This window comes from Phlebotomus papatasi, chromosome 2 (assembly GCF_024763615.1).
Source record: "Phlebotomus papatasi isolate M1 chromosome 2, Ppap_2.1, whole genome shotgun sequence".
NCBI lineage: Eukaryota > Metazoa > Arthropoda > Insecta > Diptera > Psychodidae > Phlebotomus > Phlebotomus papatasi.
In genome coordinates, this window is record NC_077223.1 from 61,037,829 (window position 1) to 61,054,340 (window position 16,512).

Sequence of the window (16,512 nt, forward strand, 5' to 3'; positions counted from 1 at the left end):
AAAAGTATAATTTAATGTTTGATGAGAGCTTTCTATCTCAAAACATTTAGATGCTAAAAGTGCCACTGAAAACGTGGAAGTGCGATTATACAAGATTTTGGAAATACCAAAATTATTACTTTGTCTTTTTTTTTAAAGAAATATATATTATATTAGTCTCAAAATTTTGCAATTAGTCATACACTATTTTCTTCAAAGACTTTATTTTGTAGAAAATTAATATTCCTGAAGATATGGAAGTTGAAGGACCACAAGGGACAAGAGCAAAAACTTTGTATCAGAGACTATTAATCTAAACTAAAAAAAAAAAATGGCAGCCTTGACCAATTTTTCTTTTAACTTCTTTATTGCTGTAGTTTACTATGTGCAAGATGTATTCACGTATCGTCCCACGTTGGAAGAATCCACGTGTTTTTGTTTATGTTGGACTTGAGTCACACACTTTGAACGAATTATAGAGAAAGAGCACCTTCACTCGTTGAAAAGTCACATGCGTGAAAATTTTAAGTGAAATCTGCATCATTTCTCCGCTTTTTTTTTCTCAATTTTAGCAACTTTGCTCAATAACTTTTTTTTACATATTTCTTATTGTCTTTAAAATTAAAAAGAGAAAATACTAATAATTTTTTTTGGAGAGATTTGTAGATTGTTAGTTGAGTTTTTTTTGTCTGTTGATGAATTTTTACAAGAGTTGTGTGTGTTTGTTTTATTTTTGTAAACGCCGCGCACAATGTAGGTTAATAAGGAGATGCCATCATTCCAGTCGACACCGTACCCCAAGTCACCAATGACAACGGCCGCAGGTGGCCATGCGTCCGCTGGTGTTGGATCCGGAGGTGCTGGTGCACCCAAGAACAAAGAAAAACTATCTGATGCCCTCAAGTCGTGCAATGAGATCCTCAAGGAATTGTTCAGTGAGAAGCATATTAGGTACGCGTGGCCATTTTATAAGCCAGTGGATGCTGATCTTCTGGGTCTCTATGACTACCATGACATCATTAAGAAGCCAATGGATCTGGGTACGGTGAAACTGAAGATGGACAATAGGGAATATAAGACAGCCCAGGAATTTGCTGCTGATGTTCGGCTCATCTTTACCAATTGCTACAAATACAATCCCAAGGATCACGATGTTGTGGTAATGGGTAGAAAATTGCAGGATGTCTTTGAGATGCGCTATGCCAATATACCCGATGAACCCGTGACAAATGTGGGTGCCAGTGGGACGGGTGCAGCCTATGGGGGTACTGGTGGTAAACCGAGCTCCTCGAGTGATGAGTCAAGTGACACAGATATGGAATCCAATTCGGATGAGGAGAGGAGTGCCAGGCTGAAGGTGTTGCAATCAAAACTGGTGGATTTGCAGGAGGAGATGAGGAAATTGGTGGAGGAGTCTACCAATAAAAAGAAGGCCAAGAAGAAACTCAAAGAGAAAAAGAAAGCTGCCCCAACGCCTGGAGCGCCAACTGCAACTGCAGGTGAGTGTTTTTATTTATCAATTTTCATTATTTCCTAAATAGATTTTCTATAAATTTATATTTTGATGAAAAAAAAAACAATAGAAGGAAGTGGAAAGACTTTGCGGTGTGCTACAATTCATGCCTTTGATTAAATGCAAACCCACAGGATATTACTTATATTTTTTTAACGTATTGCGAAAGCTTTTCTCCTTTGTCTTCTTTCCTATTCATGGATGATATCCACTGTATATAGGGGAAAGTACTCTGCCTTCGAACGTTCATGCCTTCGAATAATGTGAATTTTCTTTTAGTTTTCCTACACTGAGAAACAACCTAAAAAGTTAAAACAACTAATTGAATTAAGTCTACGAATATCGATGTAATTATTATTCTTTTTCGATGTAAAATTTCATCTCGACTGAAGTATATGCTTAAGTGTTTTCGTTTTAAGAATAAACTTCAGTCAAGAAGATTTTCGTGTGACAACAAAGTTCATATGGAACATCAACTAGAAATATGCCTAACAGTATTTCATGCAGACATGTGCGTGCATCATACGTGATATTTCGCTCAAAACATAGGGAACTTGAGGTGAAGAAAATATTAATAAAGAAAATGATAAAATAAAAAAAGCATAAAATTGCAAAACATATTCATTTTGGGATTTGAAAGAGTTATTTTAATTCTAAGAAAGATGTTTTTTTTAACTCTTTAAACGAGTTATTTTATCTTTTTTAAACGAGTTATTTTCAGCCTTAAAAAGAGTTATTTACACTCCTTTGTCATGTAAATTTTAGAAAAGATAAAACAACTCTTCCGAATATTACACCTAAATAAAATAAACTCTAAAATATAGTTAATCGAAAATTACAACGAAAAAGAGTTAACATCATCGATTCGAGTAAGTTTTACTCGATTATTTTTCTGAGTGTAAGAGACTTACACATTTCTATTAAGTACTAGTTGGCTTATCATCAATTGTTGATAATGCCGTGGTAATATAGCGTAATGCCCAACGCAAATAATTTTTGTTTGTAAACATGTTTTCAAAATTTTCTATAAGAGTGAGCGAGATGACTAGATCTCTTTTTCATTTACTCTCATTGGAATGTCAAAAACATATTTACAAAACAAAAGTTATTGTACGTTGCACATAAATCTCTTACGAAAAACAAAAGAAATTCACATTATTCGAAGGCATGACCGTTCGAAGGGAGAGCACTTTCCCCTATATTTTTTTTTTAATCTGTGAGAATGTTTATCGAAAAATGCCTGGAAAAGCGTTTAAAAGGGCTTATTTTTGTAAAAAAAAAAAGATAATAACAAATTTTTTGATTTCAAATCAATGCCAAAATCCAGAAAATTGATCACAGAAGCCTAAATTGGCATTGAAAGTCATCAATTTTTTTTTTATTATGGAGTTTGACATTGGACGTGAGCATTTTGGCAAAGCAAAATAAGAGATTCACAATATAATTTTTGCGAATATTTCGCCTCATTGAATTCCCTTTCCTTGACGAAAGCCTGTCAGAGAAGAGCAGAAAGTGTCTCAGATCAAGGGAAAATAGTGGAATTGTAAAAGAATAATTGGTAATGTTTGTATCTTTGGTACATCTTTTAAATTTAAAAAATATTTTAAAATAAAATCTAAATTGCCATCCCTTTCATTCTCAATCATATTACATTCTGTCTATGCCACTCTTTCGTAATCTTCTTATTCTTGTGAGCATCACAGCAAACTCAATAAAGTTTAAGTGCGAAGAAGTGGAACGGACAGCCAACAGCTAGCATCCTATTTTGCTAATTTGTAATTTTTTCCTAATTCGTTGAAATAATTTTGTTAGGGTAAATGTGCCAAATTTCGGCATAGTTACAAATAAGCACCAAAGTCCCAAGATTGAAATTCAATACTTTTAATTTCGAAATTCCTTGTTACTTCTTTTTTTTTTTGGAGGGCTGTTTGGAATTTTGAAAAATTAATAGCAATATCATTGCTTTGCTTGCTATTCCGGCCACTTTGAGTGTAATTTCGGCCTCCTTGCTTGTGACCACCTTGTGCAAAACAACGGATAGAAAATTGCGAAACGTCATACGGAACGAGTTTAATATTTAATTTAATACATTAATATGACTCACAATCTCTGAGATCTTCAGTGCAATTTATCCTGAAGACTTCAAATCTTGACCTTGGCAACTTAAATTAACGCGCAGGTTCCTAAAGCTATTTGTTAACCCTGAACTCTTCCAATACCTTTTCCACGTCATCTTATTCACAGAGGCGATGTTTTCTTCTTTCTTTCGAATTTTTACAACCTAGGAATTGAAAAAGATTAAAAAAAAATAAGAATTTTGGGAAATCAAAAGATGTGGCCGAAATAATAAACATGAAGCGACGCTCACAGAATGGGTTTTTTTTGACATGAAATGCGTGATCCAGCTGCGAAATTTCACTCGGTATCTAAAAAACGATTCCTTATTAACATGAACTAAAACAATCTTTAATGAATGCTCATCAATTTTAATAAAAAAAAAAAACTTCGAAAGAAAAATATTTACACTTCACCACAAATTACTAGACTTCCAGCAACACAAGCGATCTGTCACAAATTTTTCTAAGACTCTTTTCACACCGAAGTTTCTATAACACAATTTTAATCCAAAATATATCCAAATTTAACGGTTTTAGTGTTGTCACGTTCCAAAAAGAGTAAATATTTAAAAGAAAAAATTATTGACTATTTAAAGAATAAAATTCCTGATTTTAAGTAATTTAGTTGCTTGGCCGAAGTTACACTCAAATTGGCCGAAATTCAAAGCTAGTCGAAATTTGGCACAAATAATTACCTTACGTACACAGAAAAAAATCTATAAAATTATAAATGTCTATTGACAATGTCTAAATTGTAGGGAAAGGGAGCTGATGCAGTACTTAGATTGTTCCAATCGATAGCATTCAATAAACAAAGATCAAGTGTTAGATATTGTGTATATGAATAGGCCTTGTTCCCAATTACCAATTTTTCTTTGTTCCTAAATACCCACAACGCCCACAACATTCTGAAATGTGCCATTTTTACTCCTTTATATTTTTTCCTATTTTATATAAGAAATAGTGAATTTTTACTAATTTTTGAAAGGAATCTTATTGTGGATGAAATAAATAACATAAATATTGGCTTCAATTATGAGACTAACTATGTTATCACACTTGCACATTAAAATTTTAATATGATTCACATTAATTGTCGCTGGTGAGAGTCCAAATGTGTAATTTGTGTGTTTGAATCATTTTATATTCAAAATTTGATCTATTTGTTAATAAAAAGGTAGACTTGGCCTGCAAAATTTGATATAAATTGATTTATAGCATTAATGCGAAAAATTAATGCGATTTTCTCTTTAATTTTTTAATGTGAAAAATATTTATGCTTTAGGTAAATTTAAACTTATTTTTGCAGACCAAGTCCACTTCTTTATCAATAAATAGAAAAACCCTAAATAAATATTAAGTGACTCAAAGACACAAATAACATATGTATTTGGACGCTCGCAAGCGACAATCTAAAATAAAGATATCAAATCTGTCAAATGTGTTTAAATCTTGAAATCCAAGACACAAACTTATTATTTTCAAAAAAGAAGAAAAAAAGCAATTATTGGGGAAGTCACTAGGGTAAAATGGGATAATTTGGAATCATGTATAATTTGGAACTCTGTGATTTCCTGACAGTTTTAGATGGTAAAAGGAACAAAAAACAATGTAGAAGTTACTAGTACTTCTTTGTGTTTTTCTTTTTCTCTTCGACCATCAGAAACAGTGAGAAAATCTCAAAATTCCAAAATAGACATTCAAAATGATCCCATCCTACTCTAATATTTGTATTTTAAAGTTGTAATATTGTATTTTAAAGTTGAAAATCTTCAAATCCGGTCCAAGATGTAGAGGAAAGCGCTCCTAGCTTCGGACGATTGAAGTTTCGGACAATTCGTTTTTTTTCTCTATGTTCTTCAGGATTTGGTCCATAGCTGTTTTTTGAAAATTTGAGGCATTGTACTAGCTACTAAAATATTATATGTATTATAATGGATCAAATTCATTTAAAACACATTAAAGAATTGTTCCGAGCTTAAATCGTCCGAATTTCCCCTACCACACTACCCTATTTGGCGCCAAAAATATTTTTCATACAACACTGGGTTTCTGTAACTTATTCTAATGATATCTCGTGCATGTATGCATTTCTTACGTGTAACTGAACGTAAATTCTTGTATCGGACTGTTTTTTTTTTTTTTTGGTTATGTAAATGTCACTCATCTCGAACCCCTGTATTCTCTATAAAATAGAGTCCTTTATAAGCCAAAATATTAAGTTCCGTGGATCGATTTTTAACACGAGTTTTAACGAGCTCATGCCTGATTTAAAATATTAGATCTCAAAAATAGTTTTTTTTATTGTATTAAGAAAACTAATAAGGTTAATAGTCATCCAATGAATTACCAACATTTTGTCATATCTCACTATTAGTAATTATCCTACAGTAGACTCTCTCTCAAATGGACATTTGGGGCGAAATGTCATCCGGTTTATCGATAGATTTGGGCGTCAAAGCCTTTGTTAATTCCACAAAAAGCGCTCAATTATAATAAATCACGATAAAATAGGAAGAACTACCGCGAATTTGAGTAAATTAGCTACATAATTAAACGTGAAAATTGTCAACAAAATTTTTCGCCCGATTGAAAAAGAGCCGATTGAGCGAGAGTCTACTGTAATTGAATGCAAAGATCTACTTACTTCCTCTCATTTTGCCCAAAATTTTCACATAATAGAGTTGTAGTAATGCAATCAATGGATACACAAAGGGTTACTAAAAGCTATTTAGGGGTGGCATTACTTATTTTTGTTATCCACCTCTTTTTTTTTATTAAAATCACTCTAAAAAAAACTCCAAAGCAAAATGTCGAAGAGTGAGAATTTTATTAAAGCAGTATGTGCAATGTGTTCTATAATTTATTATTTCTCGCTAGATTTAATTTGCAATTAGGGTGTTTTTTTTCAATATTGAACAATTTTATCCAGTGAAAATGTTGATGCTTTTAATATCAACACACCAATAACTTGCACAATATTAATTAAAATTAAAGTAACTTTTTCTGAAAACAATTTTTTGTTTTGTTTGTCTGTGTTCTCAAAATTAACCATTTTAATTGTAAACGGTTAGTGTAAAATTTAATTAATTATGCATAGTATGGGGAGAATTTTTTTTAATTATCCAAAAAAACCAATTCAATGCACAATTTCGTTTTAATACAGCTAAGTCCAAAGTAGCAACAGAATTTTGTGCAATATTATTAAAATAGATTTAATGTACTGAAGTATTTCCACTATCCTGAATTGCAAATGCACATCAATGCGGTTGGGTATATATAATGTGAATTGTTGGCACACTTTTTAACGAGCATCGTGATTTGACATAGAATTTCTCATTAAAATTCGCACATTTTTTTTTGTTGTTGATGTTATATGAAAATTTTATTGCACATCACAAAGTCATTTTCTCCTCGTGTTCTTCCTCCAATTTATGTCTGTTGAAGGAGAGAGAGAGAGATACAAAAAGATGTACTCGATCTTTTTTTTTTTAATTCAATTTGTGATTACAAGGAAGAAAAATGAGGAGGAGCAGAGAGGGTAAAGGGAAGTTGCTTGATATGGATATTTTTATCCTTCCTGCAGGTCATTCGAGTGTAGGAAAACAAATTAGTCAAGCTGGTCCAAATGCCCATACGATGGCAATGCAGGTGCCACTGAGTGCAAATGCCAAGGCGACAAAAGTGAAGGGACAGAGGGCACCTAAGTCCAGCACTGTGGTCAATTCGGCCCAGTCAACCAAGAAGGTGAAGGCTGCCAGTGGCAGTGGAGGTGGTGGAGTCCGTGGACCTGGCAAGAAGAAACAGATTACGACGCACAATTTTGATTCAGAGGAGGAGGATACCGCAAAACCAATGTCATATGATGAGAAGAGACAGCTATCGTTGGACATTAACAAATTACCTGGTGAGTTACCTATTTTAATTAAAGTTTTCTATGTGAACAGCAAAAGAGTGCACAGAGATTTAACAACATTTAGGGAGAAAACGCGCCACCTTCGGACGACTCAAGCTTTGTATGTTCATACACTGAGAAAAAAAGAGGGTGCGATTGACTTTTTTTCTTCGTAACTTTAACACTTTTTAGGTGTAAAAATATATCAACATTTTTCATGTTAATTTTACACCTTTTTAAGGGTAAAATTAACATGAAAAAGGGTAACTTTAACCCATAATACACCTAAAAAGCATAATATTTACACCGATTTCGAATCAATACTGCAGGGTATAATAAACATCTCCGGAATGTTATTTTAACTTTTTCGGATTTCTCTCAGTGTAATAGATTTGACCCATCACTCCCATCATTCGAAATATTATTAAAAAAAAAAATAATAATGAGTTTCTAAAAATAAGAAGTTTATTTTTAGACTTTCAGAAAGACATTAGGATAGGTACATCAAATCTCCATTAAATAGACAAAACATAAAAATTGCTACTTTGCAATAAGTTAATGAACATTAGTTAATTGCAAAATTAGGAGAAAATGCGTAATTTTTCTTTTTCTTTTCTTTATCTTTTTTTGTTACAGGAGACAAACTCGGAAGAGTTGTACATATAATACAAAGCAGAGAACCATCCCTTCGTGACTCAAATCCTGACGAGATTGAGATTGACTTTGAGACCCTGAAGCCGTCAACGCTGCGTGAATTGGAAAACTATGTGGCGTCATGTCTTCGCAAAAAAACTCGTAAGCCTTACTGTAAGTTCCTACCAATGACACACACTGCTTTTCGAAAGACCAAAGGAAAAGAAAAGAAACAAAGAATATAGAATAAATTTAGAGAATGACTGAGACACATTTTGATGGAAAAAAAAAGTTCAAAATAAAAAGAAAAAAAATGAGAGAAAGATGAAATTTTAAAATAATTCATCACAGGATTCTCCAAAATGAGAAAGGAAAATAAACACATTTTTGCAAAAAAATAAAGAAAAATTTTAGAGAAGTGTTTCTAATTTTATTGGGCAATTTAATGTTTTTAATTTTTGTGAATATTTATTTTCGATGGATTTTTTTGTGTCATTTGTTTTTTTTTGCCCAAAAGAAAACTGATAACATTCTCTACTATTTTTTTCAAAAAAAAAAAAAAACACAAACACAAAAACATTTTTTTTTATTTTTACATTTTTCTTAACATTGTGTTTTTCTTTTATTTTGTGTTGTTTCAAAATCATTTGTCTACTAATATTACACCTTTGAATTTGTTATCCACCACAAATTTTGCTTTAGATTTATTTATTTTTCTATTTGTTAATAAAAATCCTGTGTAAATTTCTCATTTGATTTCCATTTCATCTGAGAGAATAAAAATATGTAGATAATTCAATAAAAAGTATCTTTGAAATAATCTTGTTGATAATAATTTTTGTTAAAGTATATTCAGTAAGCCCCTGTTAAATGATTAAAGTAAAGTTGAAAAGAAATCAAGATCGAAAAGAAAAGAAAAATAAAACATTCAAGTAGTGTTCGTGTGATTGGATGAACTGCAAATCACTATTTCAATTTTTTTATTGTATTGTTGTTTATCACAATATTGTTGTAGTTGTTCTTTGTTAATTTTAGTAGAAAGAGATATTCTCCATCGTGTCGTTTGCAAAAATAAATCTGTCCCATTTATTTAACACGAAAATCTCATGATTCAAATGTAGATTTGTTTTTAGTGTATGACAAAATCAGTGTGAAAATTTGCATGCTTCTAATTTTTTTTAATGTTTTGTTTTCTAATTTTTTGCTACATTTTGTGTCACTAACAACCTCATATACATTAAATATGCTCATTAATTTTGTGTCTTGGAATATCCAACTTTTTTTTTATATCAAATTTTAAGTGCTTCATATACTTATTCTTAATTGCTCAAAAAACAAATTTATCAAAAAATCAATATTTTGTGGTGAAAGGGTAATTTTTCTCTTATTTTTTGCTCTCTTTAAAATATATATATTTTTTTCTTTTTTGATTGGTGCCTGTGGAAATTTATTCTTTTAATACAATTTTTTGAGAAATTGCGGTGAAAAGTGTTGTTCTTTTATGACAATTAATTGGACTTCAAACAAACTACAGTAGACTCTCGCTCAATCGACCGAACAATTTTATTGACAATTTTCACGTTTTATTTTGAAGCAAATTTGCTTAAATTCGTTGTAGTTCCTCTTATTTTATCGTGATTCTTTATAATTGAGCGCTTTTTGTAGAATTTACAATGAATTTGACGCCCAAATCTCTCGATAATTCGGATGAGTTTCGCCCCAAATACCCAATTGAGAGAGAGCCTACTGTAACCTTTTTTTTAAATTTACATTTAAAGAAGTAAAAATCATACTTTAATTATGTTAATTCAATAATATTGCGCTTCTCGCGGAAAGGATGGATTCAAAGTGACTGCATTTAATGTATTTTACATAATTGATTACTGTGAAGGAAGATGAAATGGTTCATTTACTTATCTTGAGAGTTTTATTATTCAATTATTGAGTTTCAGTTTACTAACCTTTCCTAGCAAAAAGGGTAGCAAAGTGTAACAGCTTTCAAGAATGATCGAACTCGCAGTATTTAATGTTATATGCTGAAAACCAGTGATAAGCCCAAATAAGCTTGACTCTCTGAAATCCCTCCTACATTTCAAGGGTGGCAGGCCGGTGACGTATGCACCGGCTGAGGAATCGTTTGTCTACATTGGCGTAGGCTATCGCCTTCAGTGGAACCCTCACCAAAAACTCCCGCTCATCTGCAGGTACATGATCTTTCACTACTTGTACCAGCTGACGGTCATTCCTCCTCCTCGATGGCCCAATTAAGACAGCTGCACAAGGAAGTGAGGGTGATTTTCAAAGAAATCCTTCATCTCCCGCAGTCCGTTTCAAACGGGCTCTTGTACTGCGGTAACAAAAATGGAGATGTTGGAGTCTCAAGGCTTGAGCTACTTGCAACCGGCAACAGTCCTCAAACTCGGCCTCAAATTCTCCACATCCTAGTGCTATGTCGCCTGGCAAAAAAATATTTTGTAAAATTGTTCGTAAATGTTTGTGAAATCCTATGGAGGACTTACGAAATGCTCCTGAATCGTACAACCCACAACAAGTTCGTAAAATTTTATACTTTTTTCACAAACATTGTTCGTTAAATGATCATTTCACGAACATTTTTTGTACTTTTACAAACGTTTGTTCGTAAATGTTCATAAACACACAAAAATAATGTTCGTAAAATTTTGTTATTTGTTCGTATTGGTTCGTAAATTTTTGCCAGACAAACAAAAATTTACGAACAAATACGAACAAATGACAAAATTTTACGAACATTTTTTGTGTGTTTACAAAAATTTACGAATATTTACGAACAAATGTTTGTAAAAAGAAAAAAATGTTTGTGAAATGACCATTTTACGAACAATGTTTGTGAAAAAAGTACAAAATTTTACGAACTTGTTTGTGGGTTATACAAATCACGAGCATTTCGTAAGTCCTCCATAGGATTTCACAAACATTTACGAACAATTTTACAAAATATTTTTTTCTGTGTACAGCTAACCGCGCCTCATGTGGCCCTTAGAGTCCCCGTGGGCTGTTGAGGGCTCTAATTTCCGTGACCGTAGGGAGGTGCTGAGTATCTGGGGTGCAAATCGTGACTAGGGAAAGACCATTCCCGTGTGCTCGGGGAAATCGCCGGGGGGGGGGGAGTAACTGTTTTATCCTTCTTTTTCACGGTTTTGGGGGCCCGTACAAATACTCTAGGGAACAGGACCTCCATAGCCAAATTCACGGGAAACCCTGATGTGACTTGCCGGGAATACGGGGTGGTCCTGAAGGTTCTGGGCCACTTTCTCAGGATCTGCCTCAGAAAGAAGAACAGAAAGATCCGGCGCCACAATGAGATCCGTAATCTCATTACGGACGAAGTAGCGTAAAAGGTCCCCAGGGGCAACGCTCTACAAAGAGCAGGCCTTCGCTCTTCCCAACGGCACCCGTCGTCAACCCGACCTAGTGGTAAATCACTGGGAAGGGGTCTTCGTGGTCGACGAAACAGTTCGCCACGAGGATGGGTACGGACTTGCTAGAGAAGAGGGTCACCAAATACACGTCTCTGCTAATCCTCTTCCGCGGGCCCAAAAAACGTAAGAAAAAAAAGTGGAAGCATGGAAGAAGCATACACACTGCGGGAAGGCGCTCCTGGGCGGTCTACACATGGACTTAGCGGATTCTTCCGTCACGGAATACAACGGCAATATAATATGATTACATTGTAACAAAGTATTCCAATACGAAATAATAATCGTCCATGAGGCGTGCGGGGCAGCCTCCGTGGCGGTTCTGCCTGTCGTAGGGGGCACCAGTGGAGTAATCCCTCGGCGCACGATCGGTTGCAGGTTTAAAATGCCTGGGTTTTTACACCCTGAAGCTCGAAACCACTATGTTCATAATCGCCCTCCAAGGCCGAGAGAGGCATGATCTCGGCCCCTTTTAGCGTCCTATATGTATGCCGTGCCTTTTAACCGGCAATTTTAACATAATTTATCAGTGACTCCCATTTATTTCTTTAATTATTTAATTATTACTATAAGATAGAACAAGCGACCAGGTCTCCCTGCCCCCCCTGTGATAAAGATCTATGGCACAACGGCTTGTGATACGACTTTAGCGGGTTTGTGTTGTCTCATCATTTTAATATTTGTGTTGTCCTCAGGCCCAACGGTTAGGGCCCATTTATAGCTATGCAGTACGCCGACGTAGTACACCGGCGTATTACGCCGACGTAATATGTCGGTGTATTACGCCGACGTAATAAGCCGGTGTATTACGCCGACGTAATACAACGTTGTATTACGCCGACGTAATACAACGTTGTATTACGCCGACGTAATACAACGTTGTACTACACCGACGTAATACGCCGGTGTATTACGCCGACGTAACACAACGTTGTATTACGCCGATTAGGGTTACGGGCTGTGGTTTAGCAGCGAATCTCGGAGAATGAGGATTGGTGAACAAAAGGCAATGCAGTGCCAAGAGTGCTTTCACACAAACAAATAGCGCCTACCTCGGCCCAAAACAGAGAGAAATCCAAAGCACCTTGCAGTTTATAGCTGAGATTTCTAGAGGCAACCTCAGACTGCTTGCAACTCAAAGTACTTGCAACTTGGAATGTGTAAAAATTCGATTTTGAGTTTAATTTTAGGGGTAAAGAATCGCGACGAGAAAACTATTCTTGGCTATTTTCAAAATTCAACTCACAATCGAATTTTTACACATTTCGAGTTGTATGCACTCCGGGGTTGCCTGTATAGAATCTTAGCTACCATAAGCTTATCTAAGCTTATAACTGGTCATTGTCTGTTCTGAATAGTTTGAGTACAGAAGACTAACAAAAGAAAAAGTTTATTGAAGTCGTTTAATAAACATTAGAGATCTGAGTTCGGTCAATTTCGTTACAGTAGAGTCTCTCAAATCTGAATCTCTCAAATTCGAACGCCGTTTGGATTCAAAATGTCAATTGTGGGGTTATGTTAGAAAGTTCGTATTCTAGGTGAATGAAAATCATATTTATGTGCTTCTCCCTGAATGTTTACATACATTATTATTGTATAAAATGAAAAGGAAGTATGTTACCACTGACTTGTGAAAAAGTACGGGAATTTGATTCAAAGTACAATTTAATCTTACACAAATTTCGTTAGTTTTGAAAAAATCGTTCGAATTTAGGAGACTCTACTGTATAGCAAAGATCGGGGTACATTGAGATGGATTAGGAACGCATACGACGTATCTTTAAAAAGATCTCAATCTCAAATTCAATATGTTAAAATTTCGAAATCGCTTCATAAACACCGAAGATTGGTCCACGTAATGAATCAAGTGGTAGTGCACTCGCTCTACCACTAGTAGAGTGGAACGTAAAAATTTTAAAGGATCAAAATGTTGGAAAAAGTTCATATGTTTACATTGCTCTAACAGCAGTGGGAGAGAACACCTGCAAAATGTTAGAATTTTTTGTTGTTGTGAATTTTACAATTGACAATTTATTGATTTTGGTGTTTACAAAACATTGAATTGTTTGGACAAAAGTGACGACATAGCTTTTTTAGAAAATAACTATGGCAACCGAGTATCGTCATAAACAACAAACACTTAAGGCAATTCATTCCATTTGTATTTCATTTTCAATTAAAGTTAGGAAATGAACTATATTGAAGATATTTATTTTAATACTTTTGATCAATTGCCAAAAAATTGAAAATAAGAGTTATGCATCAGAGATGTTTCTCAAAAATAAAGCGGATTTGATCAAATTTTAGACTTTGTACTGTACATAAAAATGCAAGACTACAAATCATGTATTTTTGTTTTAATTTGATCTAATGGATATAATGGTGCATAAATTAACATTTCGTATTGCCCACCTTACAGATTTAAAAGTATGATATTATCCACTTTATTATTACAATGAATATTTAAACGTTCAAATAATTTCTGGGAGTAAAATAATAGAAAAAAAATTGACTGGGTGACATTTCATTACCGGAAATAAAATTGGTTCACAATATATGAGTAGTTCCCAAACGTTTCAAAAGCGCAAAAGTGAAATGCCTAGATGAGTTTGTGACAGGTAGAACTTTTAGATGCGTCAGCTCGCTCAATTGACTTAATTAATATTTTCAAATTGAGTTCAAATTGCTGCTTATTGCGAGATTTCATGTGCTCAAAAGTGTCGGAATATAAAAGCTGATATAGGAATTTGAATTTCTTATAAATTGCCTTTTTATAGTACGGGATTCAGCATAGAGAATAAATAAATAAAATAGAGAAAGTCGCTACTGGTTACTATCTATTGAATTTTACTATTTTTTCAGTGTAGGATCGTGCCATTATCTCGTACAACACACCATTTCCCTTTAATCCGAGACACTTTTTTCTCCTTATAGTGGAGAAGGGAATTTTTTTTTGCAAAACCCAACGAACAATATAGCGAATCAATTGAGGAAGTACACCACATTTTTTTGTCAATCCATTCTAAATTTGAAGTCCAATTAATAAGCATTTCTTTCTATCTCTTTCCGGGTTGCTACGTTTTTTTTTTCTTTGTTTTGTGTAGTTGATATAATTTTAGTTGAGGCCTGTGATTGACTATGCCTCCTACTAATCATCTTTTCGATGGTATTGTCTTATCGTTGCAGATAAGAAGATGTCGGGAAAATCAAAAGATGAGCAAATGGCGGAGAAGAAGCAGGAATTGGAAAAGCGACTTCAGGATGTTACTGGACAATTGGGAACATCTAAAAAAGCAACGAAAAAAGGTGAGTTTGGGTGTAAGAACAATGCTTTTTGATGGCATTGTAAGCTAAATTTCGAGATATATTTGTTTTATTTCAGATGATGCGTCAAAAGTGGATGTCGTTCCATCGGGACGACTATCTTCGAGCAGTAGTTCTACCGATTCATCATCATCCAGTTCGAGTGACACAAGTAGTAGTGATTCCAGCGATAGTGAAGCAGGTTAGATACATTATATAGATACAAAATTAATTATAGACTAAAAAAATCAACAAAATTTATGATAAGTTTAGGAAGGAGAAATTGATAAAAAAAAATATAAATAATTTATATTGCAAAAAAAAAAGAAAAAGAATTGAAAAAAATAAGAAAGATGGAAAAGATAAAATCTACACTATTTAGTCATCTTATTTCTTCTAATTTCTTCATCATTATCATTCATATTTTTTTTTACTGTGTAGGAGACGAGAAAAAAATCATATTTCTCACACCATTGCTAAATTATTGATGCATAGTGTCTGTAAACTTTAGTTCTCTTTTATCAAATTTATTACTCTTATTAAAAGATTTTTTAGGAGAAAAAATGTTTAATAAATTAAAGTGACATCATAAAACACACAAAACATTAAGGCGTAAGAAATTTGAGTAAAACATGTACAAAGATTAAATTAAAATTCAATGAAAAAAAATAATTGAGCGGTTAAATGGACATCAAAGTGTAAGATGAAAAAAACAGTAGATATATTAGAAATCTATCATTCAGAATGAGTATCTTCTGCTGGAAATTTAATGAAAAATCCATGTGTAAAACAATAAGTAAATAAGCATTGAATTAAATGTTTCAGGAAAATTTAGTTATTTGAAGTGCAGAGAAAAAGAAAATAAACTTACTTGTATATCATTCAGCGTTAACAAAGCACACACAAACACAAACTCGAAAAAATAATTCACAAACGGTAAATAAATAAACTATATTATTAAACTGAAGTATTTGAAGAAAATTGTAAAACAAAATGGAAACAAAAAATTCAAAATATATTCACTTTGTTCCGCTTTTTATTATTTTCTCGTGACAGCTATTCATTAAGCTCCGCCCATAAGCTTTCTTAAGCTCACGCCTCCTTAAAGACTAATGATTAATTGAAATTGAATAATTTTAATATTGGTTCCATAACAACGTGTAAAATTAGGAGAGGGTTGTTACCAACACTGAGAGAAATCCGAAAAAGTTAAAATAACATTCCGGAAATGTTAATTTTACCCTGCATTATTGATCCGTAATCGGTGTAAATATTATGCTTTTTAGGTGTATTATGGGTTAAAGTTACCCATTTTCATGTTAAATTTACACTTAAAAAGGTGTAAAATTAACATTAAAAAATGTTGCTATATTTTACACCTAAGAAGTGTTAAAGTTACGAGGAAAAAAAGTTAATCGCACCCTCTTTTTCCTCAGTGAAGGCGTAACTTCAATTAATAGATGAAAAATATTTAGACCACGCCCTTTTGGAAGTTCATCCCAAAAAATTGAAATTTCCATAAAAATGTTCTCTCTAGAATTTTTTTTCTATTCCTGAGACTACACTTAATTGACTTAAATACACGTTTTTGTTTTTTATTGTTTTTAAGGTATA

At 33.3% G+C, this 16,512-nt stretch overlaps 1 protein-coding gene across 9 annotated transcripts in view; it reads left to right on the forward strand.

The window, feature by feature from the left end:
* Positions 1 to 16,512, forward strand: part of LOC129801977 (homeotic protein female sterile-like) — a 58,444-nt gene that overhangs the window by 20,511 nt on the left and 21,421 nt on the right. For 3 of the 9 annotated variants that reach the window (XM_055847493.1, XM_055847500.1, XM_055847494.1), the window contains exons 5-9: positions 737 to 1,478; positions 7,196 to 7,516; positions 8,141 to 8,311; positions 14,782 to 14,901; positions 14,978 to 15,100. In XM_055847493.1, coding sequence (XP_055703468.1) covers positions 737 to 1,478; positions 7,196 to 7,516; positions 8,141 to 8,311; positions 14,782 to 14,901; positions 14,978 to 15,100 — 1,477 coding nt within the window. The remainder of the gene's footprint in view (positions 1 to 736; positions 1,479 to 7,195; positions 7,517 to 8,140; positions 8,312 to 14,781; positions 14,902 to 14,977; positions 15,101 to 16,512) is intronic. The other 6 variants (XM_055847497.1, XM_055847498.1, XM_055847499.1 and 3 more) reach the window with 3 other exon arrangements.